The sequence below is a fragment of the Colletotrichum costaricense genome, assembly GCF_030867565.1.
Source record: "Colletotrichum costaricense strain IMI 309622 chromosome Unknown Scaffold_15.1, whole genome shotgun sequence".
Lineage (NCBI taxonomy): Eukaryota > Fungi > Ascomycota > Sordariomycetes > Glomerellales > Glomerellaceae > Colletotrichum > Colletotrichum costaricense.
Genome location: NW_026848244.1, coordinates 297,495 through 312,680, shown reverse-complemented (window position 1 = coordinate 312,680; position 15,186 = coordinate 297,495). Strand labels below are relative to the sequence as shown.

The window sequence follows — 15,186 nt, the reverse complement described above, 5'->3', positions numbered from 1 at the left end:
AAATTTTGCGGATACGCGCGGTAGGAACCCGGGTTTCGAGGATCACTTTGTCCTCTTCTGCTACCTCGAGCAGTCCACGGACCGACCTTCTCCATGTTATCTTATGACTTATTCTTCAATTTCCTTTTTTCAGACTCCAACGTGATTTCGGACAGCGTCTGGAACTCAGCTCTGCATACCGTTGTTGAACCATCACTTCTATCAGTTTGAGATGAATGACCAAGATTTCTAAAAAACTCAATTTGTGACGCAGATTTTTCGGAACATTCACGATATATTGCTCAAACCCATGTTGCATGCGTCAAGCGCCGCAACCTCACTGGGCCATTCAAGCAGGTTTCTGGAAGGTGGGAGAGCGTCGGGACCAACAGATTCTCCTAATCAAGACGTTCGGAAGCCTCGCGAATGCAGGAACCATCACGGGAGCTTTACTTGATCATTCGGATTATGTCTCCCGCTCGGGAGCTTGTTAAGTGCCCGCATCAAATACCGGGACTGCATGGGGAGCCTGGACAGCGTTCAATGCTTTAAGCACCTGAAATGCTGGATTTCAAAGTCCGACTTCGGCGCACGACCTGAAATCATTCCCAAGTCCGAATCCAAAGGTGTTGATAACATCTTGCGAGCCGAAAGATCTCGGACAACAACCGATCGTCCGAAGAGCCCCGTCCCGCTCATCGTGGTGGTGGCCAAATTTGTGGATGAACACATTCTTGTCGGACATGAGCCGGGCCTGATAGTGGACCAAAGGCCTCTTTGGCTGCGATAGTAGGGTATGTCCGTCGCAAAAGACCCAGATTCCCACCAACTCGCCGACTCCTCACCGACCGGAACGCACCCGCTCCCTCCGCTGAACGAATGCGGCAACCCGTTTGTTGATAACGACTTGCTCTTGCTGAAGAAGGTAGGTGAATCTCGCCAGCACTGGTTGTGCAATGGTCCAGATTTCAATGCCTGCTCTGCACCTTGCTTGTCTTTCGCGCCTTCATCAAATGGCCAAACCGCGCGTGTGGGCAAGGTGGGATTTTTGTGTCCACACCAATGAAACCTGCAAGGGATGCCAGACATTGATCTGCAATCTGGCCCAGGAACCCGACCACTCAAAAGTCTACATGACTCCAGTTTTTAACATGCTCGGTCAGGGCAGCTCCGGGGTAGGATTTCTTTTTAGAGGCTGCCCAGGAGCGCTGCACCAGCTTCTTCTAGAAGGTTAATTCCGCCCTGTGATTTAACTGTAACTAAATCCTTATTCTTGGTTGTAGCGATGGCACTCTGCAATCGTCCTTGCGCAGGTTTCATCCAGCCCCAGCGACTCTCACTGCTTGGCGAGATGAACAGCTGAGAATAGGGCGGGCAGCGTCGCAGATTAAATTGATTTTTGGGCAACTTTTGCCTATTCTTAGCTGATAACTTCGGTCGGAGACTGGGGCTAAGTAACCCGACGTCACTGATGTAAACAGGAGACAGTCTGCTTCGTAGTCAAGTTGTCTATTAAAGGAAATGACAAGAACTCATCATACAAATAGCTTCAATATTTCAAGGGCCTGTGGCGAAGTGAAATACTTTGTATGTTATCGAGTCAATCCTCATGATACTGTATTAGGGCCCGTCTCGTACCTATATCATGTAGAACCGTGTATTGTGCAATTATGCCACCTCTCAGTGAGTTATGTCTGAGGCCTAACGCTGAGAGCGCTATTACCTAGCCGCAAAGGCCGAGGCCCCTTGAGCGAAATACCACAACGCGCCAATACTATTACATGTATAACAGTTCTCAGCTTGAGGTGCGGAAAGAGCTGTTTTGTGGTTTCGCCGTCGCCTGTGTCCTTGAATGCAGGCACTACTTGTAAAATTATCAAGCCTCCCAAGTCGCTATTAGAGGACTACAAAGCATGTTTCGTAAGTCTCGTTGATTTCAATCTGAGTGTCGGAGTACCTGACGCGTGACAGGAGTCTCGCTGTATGGTGCTGTTGCCTGGCATAATCATTGTTGCGACTATGCTCATGCCGTGAGCTCAAACAGAGCGAGTTTTCTCGCTTAGTGGGCTAGGATGATTTTTCACTGCGCTGCTTGTCAGCGAAAGAAGGCCTAGTTGACCTGCTCTCCTAATTAGACTTACAGGGCTTCATGATCTATATTAAGAAAATAATCATATCCATGGCTCGTCTCTTTTGCTTAGCTAGTCGACTGAATTGATCTTTCACGAACAGGATCAGCCCATACAATTGAACTAAGATACCCCTTCATGCACCGACTGAGTTTCGGCGAAGATGTAATGGTATCCAACAGCTTGCGTACGAACTTGAAGTTATCAGTCATGAACACAAGAGTTGGCTTGGTCCTTGTAGATTGAATGCGCTTCTAGATATCCTTGATTTGAACTTATGATTGAAGATCAAGATGGTTCTCAGAAAACCACTGAGGAATGTCTTGCATAGAAGGTATCAAAAATTCCGAAGTCCGCCATCGCCATTGAGACACCTGTAAAGATTCTGCCTGAAAAAGCGGGAAATATCTTCTCCTCAAAGCCGGAGAATGCTAGCGAGTCTGCCATCAATCAAACTTCAATACTTATAAAACGCTGATTTACCAGTCGTCAGTATGTGTGGTCTAACCGCAGCACTTCCCGCCTTATCAGTTATTATGATCGCTAAGTATTTCAAGGTCTTTGATCTTGCACGATGATCGAATTTGCCGATAAATCATAACCGTTGAGTTGGATATCGTCGCATTTTCTTTGAATTATTCAGCCTTCGATAAATCGTAGTCGATGCACCGCTGTAATTCAATTTGGGTAGGGTCCAAGACGCACATTCAGGAGGCTGAAAGTTGACTTGAGCTCTTGAGTTGAAGTCGATAACTGGGAAGATTCATGGAAGAGAAGCTCACGCAAGGTAAGGATGTCAAGGCAATTCTCAACTTTCTGCACGGGTCTTCTCATCTGAAGGGAAGGAGACTGGCGAGGACCCCGATTTCTGGGAGGATATGGTACGGAGTCAGGCTTTAGGACAAGCTCAAGTTGACTTGGGCTACGAGGAGATGATCCAAGCGGAACTGGAAGAGATTGATACGAGGACATCTTTCTCGCCACAGTACTCGCAATACAGCCGACGTCGAAGAAATCTGGAGTTAGTGGGCCGCAAAATGGGCTAGGGGAATTGCGTGCTTTGCTCTCCCGTATTCCCAACCTAATGTCTTCACGCTACGCACAAGAGAGGAAAAGAGACGGGTGTGGTGTGTATATCGAAACAGGACAGGCCCTTAGCCCCACAATGGAGTGTATCAGCGAGACGCTGAAAGAGCCTTCGATGCGTATCATGACGCAGATGGGAGCAGTAGAAATTACCCTCGCCGACATGAAGGGCTTCAGGCGCCTTAGATACCTCGGGATTGATGCCGCCATACTCATGGGGGCATAATTCCGCAGAGAAATCATTAAGGAGGAGTTCCCTTCCCAATGGTTCAGCATGGCGCTCGACGAATTAGCTTCACCACGGTTGGTGGACACGTTTCCTTCATCCATCAAATCGGCTCCGATATTGGCGCTGTCCTGGGACTGTGACAAACCAGATCCCAGGGCGACAAAATGCCTTCAAGTTTTAGTTGTCGGTCTTCTTAGCAAAAGGCATTGTGAACAATGGCTACCGAGGTAAAAGTCCGGTTTCTCAGCCCCAGGAAACAATATGTGGAACATTTTATTGGACGAGTACGATGCTAAGTGGGCTACGATTTCCCTGCAAGATGGAAGGGAACTCCAGCCAGACTTCGTCCATCATTTCCACGAACGGTTTGAAATTCCTATCCTACTGACGGCTTTATCAACTTTGATGACTACGATTCCGACGATGGAGATCATCAAGACGGCAAAGGCGGGCTCGAGGACAGTGAGTCGAGGAAGAAGAAGAAGAAGAAGACAAAAAGACAATGAATTGAGGATAATTATTAGGTAGAAGTTGAAGGAAAGAGATAGTCGAAAAACACGACACATCAGTTTGCACCGGTAGGCTTCAGGCATAAAAACACCACCTTGAAGCCTCATAGGAGCCAGCACTGTTGAGTGACAACTTGCCCACAACATAGCAGTGACGGCGGTAAGCCTCGATCACTCAAGTGCTCGCATATTTATCTTCGACCACTTCAGCTGATAGACAAGTGGAATACAAAGCTCTGATCGGGACAAAGTACGCCGAGACAGCAAGCTATGAACAATTGCTTGGTCGCTCTTTTCCCCGCATTTCTAACGGCTATGGATGGAAGCGACCTGCACCCCGGCATAAGCCAAAGGTGCACTGCATTAGTCTCTTGATTATGTGAACGGGCATATTGGAATTGGGACGTCCGCAAATACGCGTATTCGTTCTGAGACAGGTTGCCCCTAGCAAACATGATTCAATGCAATACAGATGCTTGCTTTGTTCTCGTTCTTGGTACGAGGACTACCTACAAGTGCCGAGGTTCGTGCGATTGAGCGCAGAGGTGTGTACCCCACATCGTACCAACTTCATCATGTTAGTAGCTTCGAGTACCAGACGCAAGACTAGTCCATGAACTTGGTTATGTGCTCTTTGGTCGTCAGTGGTGAGCTACATTTAGATACTGCTTGTTGTTACCCAAGATCACACGAAGCGGCCCGATCTCGTTGTTATTTACCCCGAGGAAACTAACCGACATTCCTCTGTCCACCATTCTACGAACGCAACATTCGCAAACTTGGCGCCTAGCTGTGTCTCTGTCATGTTAATAGTTGAGTTTTAGCCCGCGCATTGTTCTATTTAAATCGCGATGACAAGTTCTTCCACAATCTGCTGGTCGAGAGGCTGTGCAAGACAACAAGACTTCAATATTTACTAGAACTATTCTCAGAATGACCACAATCCGCCATGCAATTAGCCTTTTTGCCCTACTCCTCACTAATTGCGAACCCATCCGAGCTTCTGACTGCCTCCAGTCCCCAGATAATTTCCTCCATCCACCATCCCAAGAGCGCCCAAAGTTCAGATACTGGCTTCCAGACGCTAGTGTAAACGCGGGGACTGTAGAAGCGGACATAAAGGCAGCGGGTGACATTGGGGCTGGGGGCGTAGAGTTCTTGCCGTTCTACAACTATGGAGGAGATCTTGGGCCAGCTCCAACCGGGGTAAACTGGTCTACTTACGGCTTTGGTACTCCTGCTCATCTTAATCTCTTCACATCAGCTTTGAAGGCCCATGAACAGGCGGGATTGACCATGGACTTTTCACTTGGACCGAATCAGGGACAAGGCATTCCGGCTCACCCTGATGATGAGGGATTGCAGTGGGACTTGGTAAGTAGTTGCAAATCATCCACAGCTTTCGACGATGGAAACTGCTGAGTCCATTTTACTGAACTCCTTGCACACCTCAGGTTTCCTTCAGCCAAGCTGTCTCCAATCGCAGCTTTCTCAACGAAACAATTCCCGGCTGGGGGGATGGTGAGCTAGTTGCTGTCGTGTCCGCTGTCGTAGTGTCTCGAGCGAACATTTCTTACAACATCGTTGGGATTACCGGCTCGACGACTGTATCTTACCAGGATCTCGTTTTGGAAAATGGATCTCTCACAGACATTACCTCAAGTGTCTCAGGCGATGGCATACTGTCCTGGAAGCCCGCTAGATCCTTGCCCAGTGGATCTGACCACGAGCTGTTCTTTTTCTACGAAAAGCTGTCTCTCAACCAAAACGTTCACTTCCCATCAAATACGACGAAAACCATTTGGGACAATGGGTCGTATATCGTGGACCACTTCAGCGCCCAAGGAGCTCGGACAGTGCAGGCCTTCTGGGAGCAATATCTGCTTACTGACGAGCTGAGAGGACTTTTGAGAGACGTTGGAAATTATGGTGTGATGTCTTCTAAACTTGGTGGCAGTCTTATCAGCTAACTTTGGCGTGATCCTAGGATGGGAGGATAGCATCGAAATTCCTTCGAATGTTTCATGGACCCGCTCGCTTCCAACACGGTTCCAAGGAATGTTCGCATACGACTTGAAACCATACCTGCCTCTCATCATGTTCAGCAACAACAACATCAATCTCCAAAGCACCTCCCCAGGAACTACGCGCTGCAGTTTGAACCGACTGGATCAGGGAAAGGGTTATGTCAACGACTATCGTGAGACTTTGGCAGCAGGATACCAAGAGTACCTCGCCACACTTTCACAGTGGCTTCAGAGTCTGGAAGTCAAAGGACTATCATCCCAGCCATCTTACAACTTACCCATGGATATGGAGGCTTCTATCCCGTTTGTTGACGCTCCCGAGTGTGAAAGTCTTCAGGGGCACGACAACATCGATGGGTATCGGCAATTCTCTGGTCCAGCAAATCTCGCGCGGAAAAAGATCGTCTCCATCGAACTTGGCGCGGTTTTTGGGAAGGCATACAGCTACACAATTCCAGAGCTGCTCTTTGCCGCGAATCGCGCCGTTGCAGGTGGTGTGAACCAATTCGTTATTCACGGGCAGTCATACACCGGCAACTATCCCCAAACAACGTGGCCGGGGTACACGGCATTCATCTTCTACGTCTCAGAACTATATTCGCCCAAAAGACCAGACTGGAATCACGGCCTTCAGGCAGCCTTGAGTTACATGTCGAGGTTGCAGCATATCCAGCGACAGGGTGTTCCACGTGCCGATATCGCATTCTATAACAAACAATCTGCTACTGATCCAAACTTTGGAACGGTGTACGCGCCGACGGATTTGATTGATGAAGGTTCGTAACATTGCGGATCAAATTGGGTCATAGACCGGCCACTGACAATGCTTAGGTTGGTCTTACACTTACCTGTCACCGAACAACTTTGACATGCCCAATGCATATGTTGAACACGGTATGCTTGCGCCCCAAGATGCAGCATATCAAGCCATGGTTATCCTCGGATCCCAGAATTTGACGCAACTCTCAATTACGAAGCTGGAGAGCTTCGCGAAAGTTGGGTTGCCTATCATCGTGGCCGGCTCAGTGCCGGGGCTGTACCCTTCAGGGATGCAAATCAATACTGGCCATACTCCTGCAAACAATGAGTTGATCAAGTTTCTGAATAACACGAACGTACATCACGTTGCAGAGGGTGAGATATCCCAGAAGCTGAACGAACTGAGTCTCAAGCCACGAGTCGGGGTGAGAACCAACGGCACGTGGTATTCCACATGGAGGGAAGACAAAGAAAGTAGCATCGCCTACGCCTACATATTTGGTGACTTGGTCGCAGCAACCGGAGAAGTGGTGGTTCAATCAAAGGGTATTCCCTATTTCTTCGATCTCTGGACGGGAGCCCGCCAAGCGGTTCTCAATTACCGGACCAACGGATCTTCGACAATCATCCCACTCGAACTCGCAGGAAATCAGACAATGGTGATTGCGTTCGCCGACAAAGCAATCCGTGGCACTATAACTCCAGCCATTCATGCTACTCAAGTTTCATCGAACATCGTTGGCTACGGCCCCGTTGGTGATGGCATTGGATTACACGTCGTTGCGTCTTCAGATCCAGCATTCGTCACATCGTCGACCGGCAACAAAATCACTCATTTCAGCCAAGCCCCTGACTCCTTCGAGTTGGGGCCGTGGACTCTGGTTCTTGAGCATTGGGAAGCTCCAGAAAATTTCAGCGATGCAACCATCACAGCTGTCAAGAGCAACACGACTCACCAACTCAGCAAGCTTGTCTCATGGTCGGATCTTCCATATGCAACGAACACGTCTGGGGTTGGCTACTACTCCACAAACTTCACCTGGCCGCCGGAATCGACTACTAGCAGTGCTCACAACACGTCCCTTGGTGCCTACATGAAGTTCCCGCCTGTGTTGAACGCGATAACGGTCTATGTTAATGGCGCCAGACTGCCTCCGCTGGACTCAACCAATCCTACTGCTGACGCCACGTCGTACCTGGTGAAAGGAAACAACCACGTTGTCACCGTTGTGCCGGGTACGATGTGGAACTACCTTCGCAGTATTTTGCCCGAGATCAGGAGCTCTGGGCGAGAGTTCTCATCAATGGTAACTCTCCCCAAGACCGACAATGGACTGATTGGTGTTGTAGCGGTCGTGCCTTTTGAGATCGTCCCTCTGAAAGCTTAGGACGTGGCCCTCGGACAAGGCAATGATCAACATGCAGGAGGAGCGCACGAAGACATCGCTCAGGTGACAGATAGCCCGAGAAGTCTCAGCCATTGAATAAATGCAGTGATATGAGGACTGAATCTGAGATTCTGATCGGAGTGAGGTGTGCAAAAGTACAAGAACAGTATTTCCCTGTCTTGTTAGTGTCAAGCCGATTATTCCATGTAGTTGACTGAATCTGAAGGCAATTTTCGGGAGTATCCTTCTCTGCCGTTGCGCCTTCTGGGCTCAGAACAAACCACAGTAATCACTGCAGATTGCTAACCTTCCATATCTCGCCATATATTGAAGTACATAGGTAGGTAGAAGACGTGGCCAAAGTGCGGCTGCTCCATATTTGATGTTGAACGGGTATATTCTTACAGGCAAGGATGAAAAGGAATGAAATACAAAATACCAATCACTCCACCGCGCTCACAAAGCCCCAAGAGCCTGGGAGCATCTGGCCCAGAGAGCCCACGATTGGCACATAGTTAGGCGTGAGTATGTTACGAGGAAGTTGCCGTATCCCATCTCCATACGTGTATTCTACCCCGCTTTCACATCCCGGCCAACCAGACTGCCAGCAGTACGCGTGTTTGACTGGGACGTCACTTCACCCAGCCACGATGTCAAGGCTTGATTGAAGCAGGTGACTTCACTGCTCACTTTTGACGTAACGGTTCTTGATGAATTTCCGGGAGAATGGGAATTTCGAAAAGATTCGGGCCGACCTCATAAGGTAGTCTTCGGGCCAGAGGCGGGGCAGATCACAACTGCCGGACCGCTCACATTAAGATGGTCACAAGGAATTGAAAGAAAGCCAAGCAATTAACCCGGCCCGGCAGCTTACGCCATGCTGTTCTCATGAGTCCGCGTTCTCAAAACGACCCTGCGATTGGGATGAATAATCATCCTCGAAGCACTGAGATCACCGTGGCCTCCTTTGCACTGGTGCCTATGCAAGTTTTCGTAATCCCATTATATACTAAGTACGCTGATCCTGGGACTGGCACAATATACGTGTAGCTTCGGCTCCAATCGTACGAATACGCGTATGATACGTCGACGTTTACATACCCTGCACTTCGCTTCCGCTCTCTTGCGCTTCGAAGGGACATCTTAAGTGGCGTAGAGTACGTGACGGTTCTGCTGGCAAGGTCGCGCCTTGCCCAAGGTATGCCCCAAACCCAGGAACCTCTGCGTCGGGCAAATTGTTACCCTATTATGCTATATCCGCTCCTATGCGAGTAGAGCAGATCGCATCGAAATGGATGTCGTGCTTGGGGACCACAATAAGCTTGGCCCATTGGACACTGATATCAACATCATAAGAGCAAAGGCACTTTGTCATACCCTGCGACCGTCAACGCGAAAGCGAGAATGCATGTACTATTCAACAGGTCGGCGCAGCTTGGCAATTGAAGTGCATATTTATGTCAAGATTGATGGCTGTCAACATAAGTAAACAGGCTATCTGGTTGATAAAGATATAAGGCGTGTTCCAGTTTCAACCAAATCCAGTTGTTCCATCCGAAATTACCAAATGGTTTCCGATTGAGAAGTCGAGATGAAGCTTTCCTCTTTCTTGGCTGTTACTAGCCTCTTCTTTTTACCCCCCACCGATGCTTTTCTCAGCAGATCCCATATCAAATCCACCAATATCACTCAGGATCTAGTCAGATGGGACGAACACTCACTCTTTATCCGAGGGGAGCGTATCGTCATCTTGTCCGGCGAGTTTCACCCATGGCGTATTCCTTCACCAGGACTCTGGTTAGACGTGCTCCAGAAGATCAAAGCGGTAGGTTATAACGCAGTGTCATTTTACGTCAACTGGGCCTTGCTCGAGGGCAAACCAGGCGAGGTACGCATGGACAATGTGTTTGATCTTCAACCTTTCATCGACGCCGCCGTCGAGGCTGGACTCTATCTCATCGCACGACCTGGTCCCTATATCAACTCTGAGCTCTCTGGGGGCGGCTTTCCTGGCTGGTTACAGCGCAATAAGGGTGAATTGAGATCAATGGCCCCAGATTACACCAACGCAACGGAAAACTACATTTCAAGCGTCCTTCGCGTCATCTCAGCTGCTCAGATAACCAACGGCGGACCCATAATCCTTGTGCAGCCCGAAAACGAGTACAGTCTAGCGGTCGGAACAGCCAACCCGGTTGAGTCAACCAAGCTATTGGACCCAAACTACATGGTTTTTATGGAAGACCAGTTTCGACGAAATGGTATTGAAGTTCCTTTGATTGGCAATGACGCCGTGCCTTTGGGCAACTGGGCGCCTGGATCTGGAAAAGGGGAGTTGAACATCTACGCGCATGACGCTTACCCTTTTTACAAAGGATGTAAGTTTTCTAACGACCGCTTCAGTCATGTCTGCTGATTGAGTATTTAGGCGATCACCCCACGGACTGGACGGATCTCACTGCTTTAAGTTTGACGTATACGTATCAAAACCATCTGCAGCAGAGCCCAAGCAGCCCCTATGCCGTATTGGAGTACCAGGGGGGTGCCCCCGATCCATGGTAGGCCCATGCTATTTTCTAGTCCCTCTCGTCGATATTGGTGCTGATTGATCAAAGGGGAGGTGTTGGCCTAGATAAGTGCGCAGCAAAGATTAACCAGGACTTTACCCGTGTCTTCGTGAAAGAGCTTGTGTCGCGCTCTATCAAGATACTCAATCTCTACATGGTATGCTTTTCTCCCGTCTTGCATTGGCTGGTCACTAAAGTGGCGGATAGACATATGGCGGGACAAATTGGGGGAACATGGGTCACTCAGAGGGCTACACTTCCTACGATCATGGTGCTTCCATTAGAGAGAATCGTGGGATCGACCGGGAAAAGTACAGCGAGGCCAAGATCGAAGCCCATTTCCTCCGTGCTTCCGAGGCCTATCTCACAGCCATCCCCCAGAACGCTACGTCTACCGAGTTTGTTAGCACACCAGACCTCCAAGTTGTTCCAATCGTAGGGGACAAGACTCGGTTCTACGTTGTGCGCCATACCGATTACACCTCACTCAACCGCACTTCCTACAAACTCAATGTGCCGACATCTGTCGGCAACATCTCCATCCCCTTGCTAGGCGGCGATCTGTCGCTACATGGGCGAGACTCTAAAATCCACATCACAGATCATGATGTCGGCGGCACCAGCTTGATCTACTCGTCAGCGGAGATATTCACCTGGAAAACCTACGGAAACAAGACACTGCTCATCTTGTACGGAGGCGACGGCGAAGAGCACGAGTTCGCTGTGCCATCCTCGTTAGGATTACCGCATTTTGAAGGTAGCAACGCGACAACGCGCACTTATGGCAGCTTCAGAGCTGTTCACTGGGTGGTCCAAGAAAGGAGACAGGTTGTGCATTTCGAAACCTTCGAAATTCATCTCCTATGGCGCAACGACGCCTACCGCCATTGGGTCCTTGATCTTCCCGATACTAATGATGGATTGATCAAGCCTACTCTAGGGAAGTCATCAATCATTGTCAAGGGGCCTTATCTTCTGCGGAATGCAACTTTTGCTGATGGAGTTCTCCATTTGACGGGAGACATCAATGCTACTACGACTCTTGAGATCCTAGGTGGGGTCCCTTCGAACAGCCCTCTTACCTTCAATGGCCGCCCCCTTTCGAACGCCCAATGGAAGAATGGCAGGCTCCAAGCTGAGCTCGTCTTCGAGAGTCCAGCTCTCAACCTGCCCGTCTTCCCCGAACTGCAATGGCATTCAATCAATTCGCTCCCAGAGATATCTAATAGCTACGACGATTCCGCCTGGACCGAGGCAGCGCTAGAGAAAAGCAACAACCCTCGCAATTTAACGACCCCAACATCGCTCTACTGCAGTGACTACGGGTTCCATGGCGGTTCACTCATCTATCGAGGCCACTTCACCGCGACTGCTAACGAATCATTCTTCAACGTGACGACAGCAGGAGGCTTTGCTTACAGCCACTCTGTCTGGGTTAACGACACCTTCCTCGGGTCTTTTGCTGGAGATTCTCACACTGCTAACTCAACGCAAGTTTTTGATCTTGCTGGACTAAAACTCGAGGGCCCTTCAGTCTTCACTGTCGTCATTGACCATATGGGCATGAGCATGAACTTCTGGGCACGATCTGACTGGATGAAGCTTCCACGCGGCATCGTTGACTTTTCACTTGGTGGTCATCAGCAGTCCGACGTGAAATGGAAGCTCACCGGTAATTTTGGAGCCGAAAGCTACATTGACAAGACGCGTGGTCCATTGAATGAGGGTGCATTCTATGCCGAACGACAAGGCTATCATCTTCCAGGGGCACCCACATCTGACTGGGCTTCAGTGACACCATTTGAAGGCATCAAGACAGCCGGTGTAGCTTTTTATAAGACGGAGTTCCCCTTGGATATGCCAATCGGCTACGACATCCCTCTGAGTTTTGTCATCTCGAATGTGACGGCTTCAACCGGAGCGTCGAGCCTCTTCCGCGCGCAACTTTTCGTCAACGGGTACCAATTTGGCAAGTATGGTGAGTGAGAACCTTGAACCTCCCACCTTTGATATCGTTACTGTACATCTAACCCCCATGCAGTCAACTATCTCGGCCCGCAAACGCGCTTCTCTGTTCCAGAGGGCATCCTCAACTATAACGGCAACAACACGGTGGCACTTACTCTTTGGGCTTTGGACGGATCGGGTGCACGTCTCGAAGGGTTCGAGTTGGCAGCGGACCACATCATCCAGTCAGGCTACCGAAAACCTGGGCAGACACCTCAACCGTCGTGGGTGGAGAGAGTCGGGGCGTACTAAAGAGATCTCCTTTGGAGAGCACCAACTTTTCATTCCAGTGTATATTTGTCCTCAAAGAGCCTATATTCGTGGCTTTTGGAGCGATGTGCTTCGACAAGGTATTGCTGTAAAGTTCCATTAGTACTTGGGCTTCTTCGGAAATCGTCAAAAGAGGCACAGAATCTTTTTCGCGAATTAAAGTCATGGCCATCAAATACTTTGCGAATGATCGACGAGCTGAAAGCAGTTGTATGTGGTGTTGAGGCGCAGTCGTTGTCGATTGCACACATTCGAGACACCAACCGGCTCCGGGGAACGGACGTAACACAGGGCGACCGAATCTGCCTTGCGCGCCCTTTCAGGGCATGTCAATCAACCTACGCATGACCATAACTCCTCTCTCGGGCGGTGTGCATACCATCGGCTTCCGGGACGCTAAACCAGATTCTCTTACCGCAGCTTCGGCCCCGTGGCATTGAGTGCTGCAACTAGGTGAATCCGGGCTTAGCGGCGCGGAATATGCGCCGCTGTCAAGGTTCACAAGCGACTTGGCAGGCAGTTCCTGAGATGTCGTGCGTGACCCTTGCATTTCAGCTCTTGAGAGATAAATGCTCGACTACTGTCCACGTCCCGTCATCAACGTCTGGCAAAGCCCGGAGAACGATTTGATATTAGCACACAGAACTGCAACATGCCGCCGGTATTTGAAGATCCTTGGCCCAAGGAGAGAGTCAACAGTTCGCTTCAACTCGCCGCATCAGTAAGTGACCACATTGTTTCAAGGGATGGTCCATGTCTGACCTCGATGGCTGTGTAGAGTCATATCCAGCTCATTGAGATTTTCCTGAAACTCATACCGCACTTCAAACATGACGATGCTGGCGGTATCCACGACGAAGCTCTAGCATATTCGGAGTGGCGCTATGTGAATTACATCCGCTACCTGCGCATCTATGGTGTTGCGCCGCATGACTATCCACCCCCTTGGTGAGTTCCCATTCTCAAACTAAATTCAATGTGTTGACTCAGATTACTCGGTAGGGATGTAGCCATCATCTGGTACTGCCATCTCCTATCGCCAGGCAAATTCCACCGGTATCTTTGGGATGGAGGGTATCGCGACTACGGCTTAAACCATCATCACTTCCCAGTGAAGCGCCTACTAGACCTCTATAACTCTGGCATATGGTCCGACAAAAAGGCCCAGAGGAAATGGGGGAGCTATAATATGAGAGATGACAGTCACAAGCTGCCCTTCCAACTGTGGCGGTACCCGCCGTGGCAACCCGAGCGAAAGTCGAAGCTGCTGTCACGTTTTTCGAACAAGCAGCCGTGTATGCATATCAAAGCTGACCCGGCGATCATGATGCACGACGTTGATCAGCTAGCCTATTGTACCATTATGGGGAAGAGAGAATGGAAATTGTCAGAGTGGACGGATATGAGGATCGGGAAGAGGCAAGACGTCTGTTTCAGGAACAACCTACATAGTCGGGACGGAGAATTGTGTCAGTTGGCACCCTGGCCCACTCTCGACGACCTGCGAGAGACTTTGAACAGTCAGATTGCATTTTGGAAGACGGTCATTCAAGCAAAAGAGAGCGATATTTCGTTTGCCGCGAGTCTCGGCCGCTCAATTGGCGATTACGAACAGTTCATCAAGCTGCTTGGAAGGCCTGCCGAAGGAACCTTCACCTCACGCCCATTGGAATACGACATGGACACAATCTTTCGGTCCAAGTCAGGAACCCACCTGTTGAAAAGCCGCTGCATTGTACCCCCAACCCTAGCCATAGATCTTCTTTGGCATACACATCGGCTTTACCCAGGATCTTACTGGGTGTGGAGCTTTAACGTCGCCAGAAGGCTCATCGACTATGAGCATGTCACGTCGGCCGCTGCAGCACAACTATTTTTGCACGACACGAGGAACGAATGGGCGAAGAAGTATAGCAAGGACTGTCCCAAAGATCCTGTCATGGATAACTTGGGAGGAGACGGCTACGTCCCCGATGCAGCAGCTGTTCAACCTGGTCATCCTGCCAAAATCAAGGCAAAGTTCGGGCTCGGTGGCACTAATCCTATCAGGAAGAGAAAGAGACGCACAAAGGGCGAGTACTTCGTCTTTGACGGAGTCTATGTCTCTTTCGATAGTGGTGATTGCGGTGGAGGGGATGGTGGTGGCGGCGGCGGCGGCGGCGGCGGGGACGGAGGATGCGGCGGTGATGGCGGTGGTGGAGGAGGTGGAGGTGGCGATGGGGGGTAATAGCGTTGA

At 49.8% G+C, this 15,186-nt stretch overlaps 5 protein-coding genes across 5 annotated transcripts; 4 read left to right on the top strand and 1 right to left on the bottom strand.

Annotated features, from left to right (window-relative positions):
* Positions 1-519: 519 nt before the first annotated feature.
* CCOS01_12447 (uncharacterized protein) lies at positions 520-1,068 on the bottom strand (the record flags this gene model as incomplete). The annotated part of the gene is made up of 1 exon (XM_060460596.1): positions 520-1,068. One exon carries the CDS (start codon positions 1,066-1,068, stop codon positions 520-522), a length of 549 nt encoding a protein of 182 aa, XP_060308644.1.
* Positions 1,069-3,192: 2,124 nt separating this feature from the next.
* On the top strand, positions 3,193-3,420 carry CCOS01_12446 (uncharacterized protein; the record flags this gene model as incomplete). The annotated part of the gene is made up of 1 exon (XM_060460595.1): positions 3,193-3,420. The coding sequence occupies one exon, from the start codon at positions 3,193-3,195 to the stop codon at positions 3,418-3,420; it is 228 nt and encodes a 75-aa protein (XP_060308643.1).
* Positions 3,421-4,865: 1,445 nt separating this feature from the next.
* On the top strand, positions 4,866-8,106 carry CCOS01_12445 (uncharacterized protein; the record flags this gene model as incomplete). Its single annotated transcript, XM_060460594.1, has 4 exons — positions 4,866-5,306; positions 5,387-5,861; positions 5,920-6,735; positions 6,791-8,106. 4 exons carry the CDS (start codon positions 4,866-4,868, stop codon positions 8,104-8,106), a joined length of 3,048 nt encoding a protein of 1,015 aa, XP_060308642.1.
* Positions 8,107-9,697: 1,591 nt separating this feature from the next.
* CCOS01_12444 (glycosyl hydrolase family 35) lies at positions 9,698-12,932 on the top strand (the record flags this gene model as incomplete). The annotated part of the gene is made up of 5 exons (XM_060460593.1): positions 9,698-10,484; positions 10,535-10,664; positions 10,722-10,830; positions 10,881-12,651; positions 12,715-12,932. The coding sequence occupies 5 exons, from the start codon at positions 9,698-9,700 to the stop codon at positions 12,930-12,932; spliced, it is 3,015 nt and encodes a 1,004-aa protein (XP_060308641.1).
* Positions 12,933-13,602: 670 nt separating this feature from the next.
* On the top strand, positions 13,603-15,177 carry CCOS01_12443 (uncharacterized protein; the record flags this gene model as incomplete). The annotated part of the gene is made up of 3 exons (XM_060460592.1): positions 13,603-13,671; positions 13,729-13,898; positions 13,953-15,177. 3 exons carry the CDS (start codon positions 13,603-13,605, stop codon positions 15,175-15,177), a joined length of 1,464 nt encoding a protein of 487 aa, XP_060308640.1.
* Between the last annotated feature and the right edge of the window lie 9 nt (positions 15,178-15,186).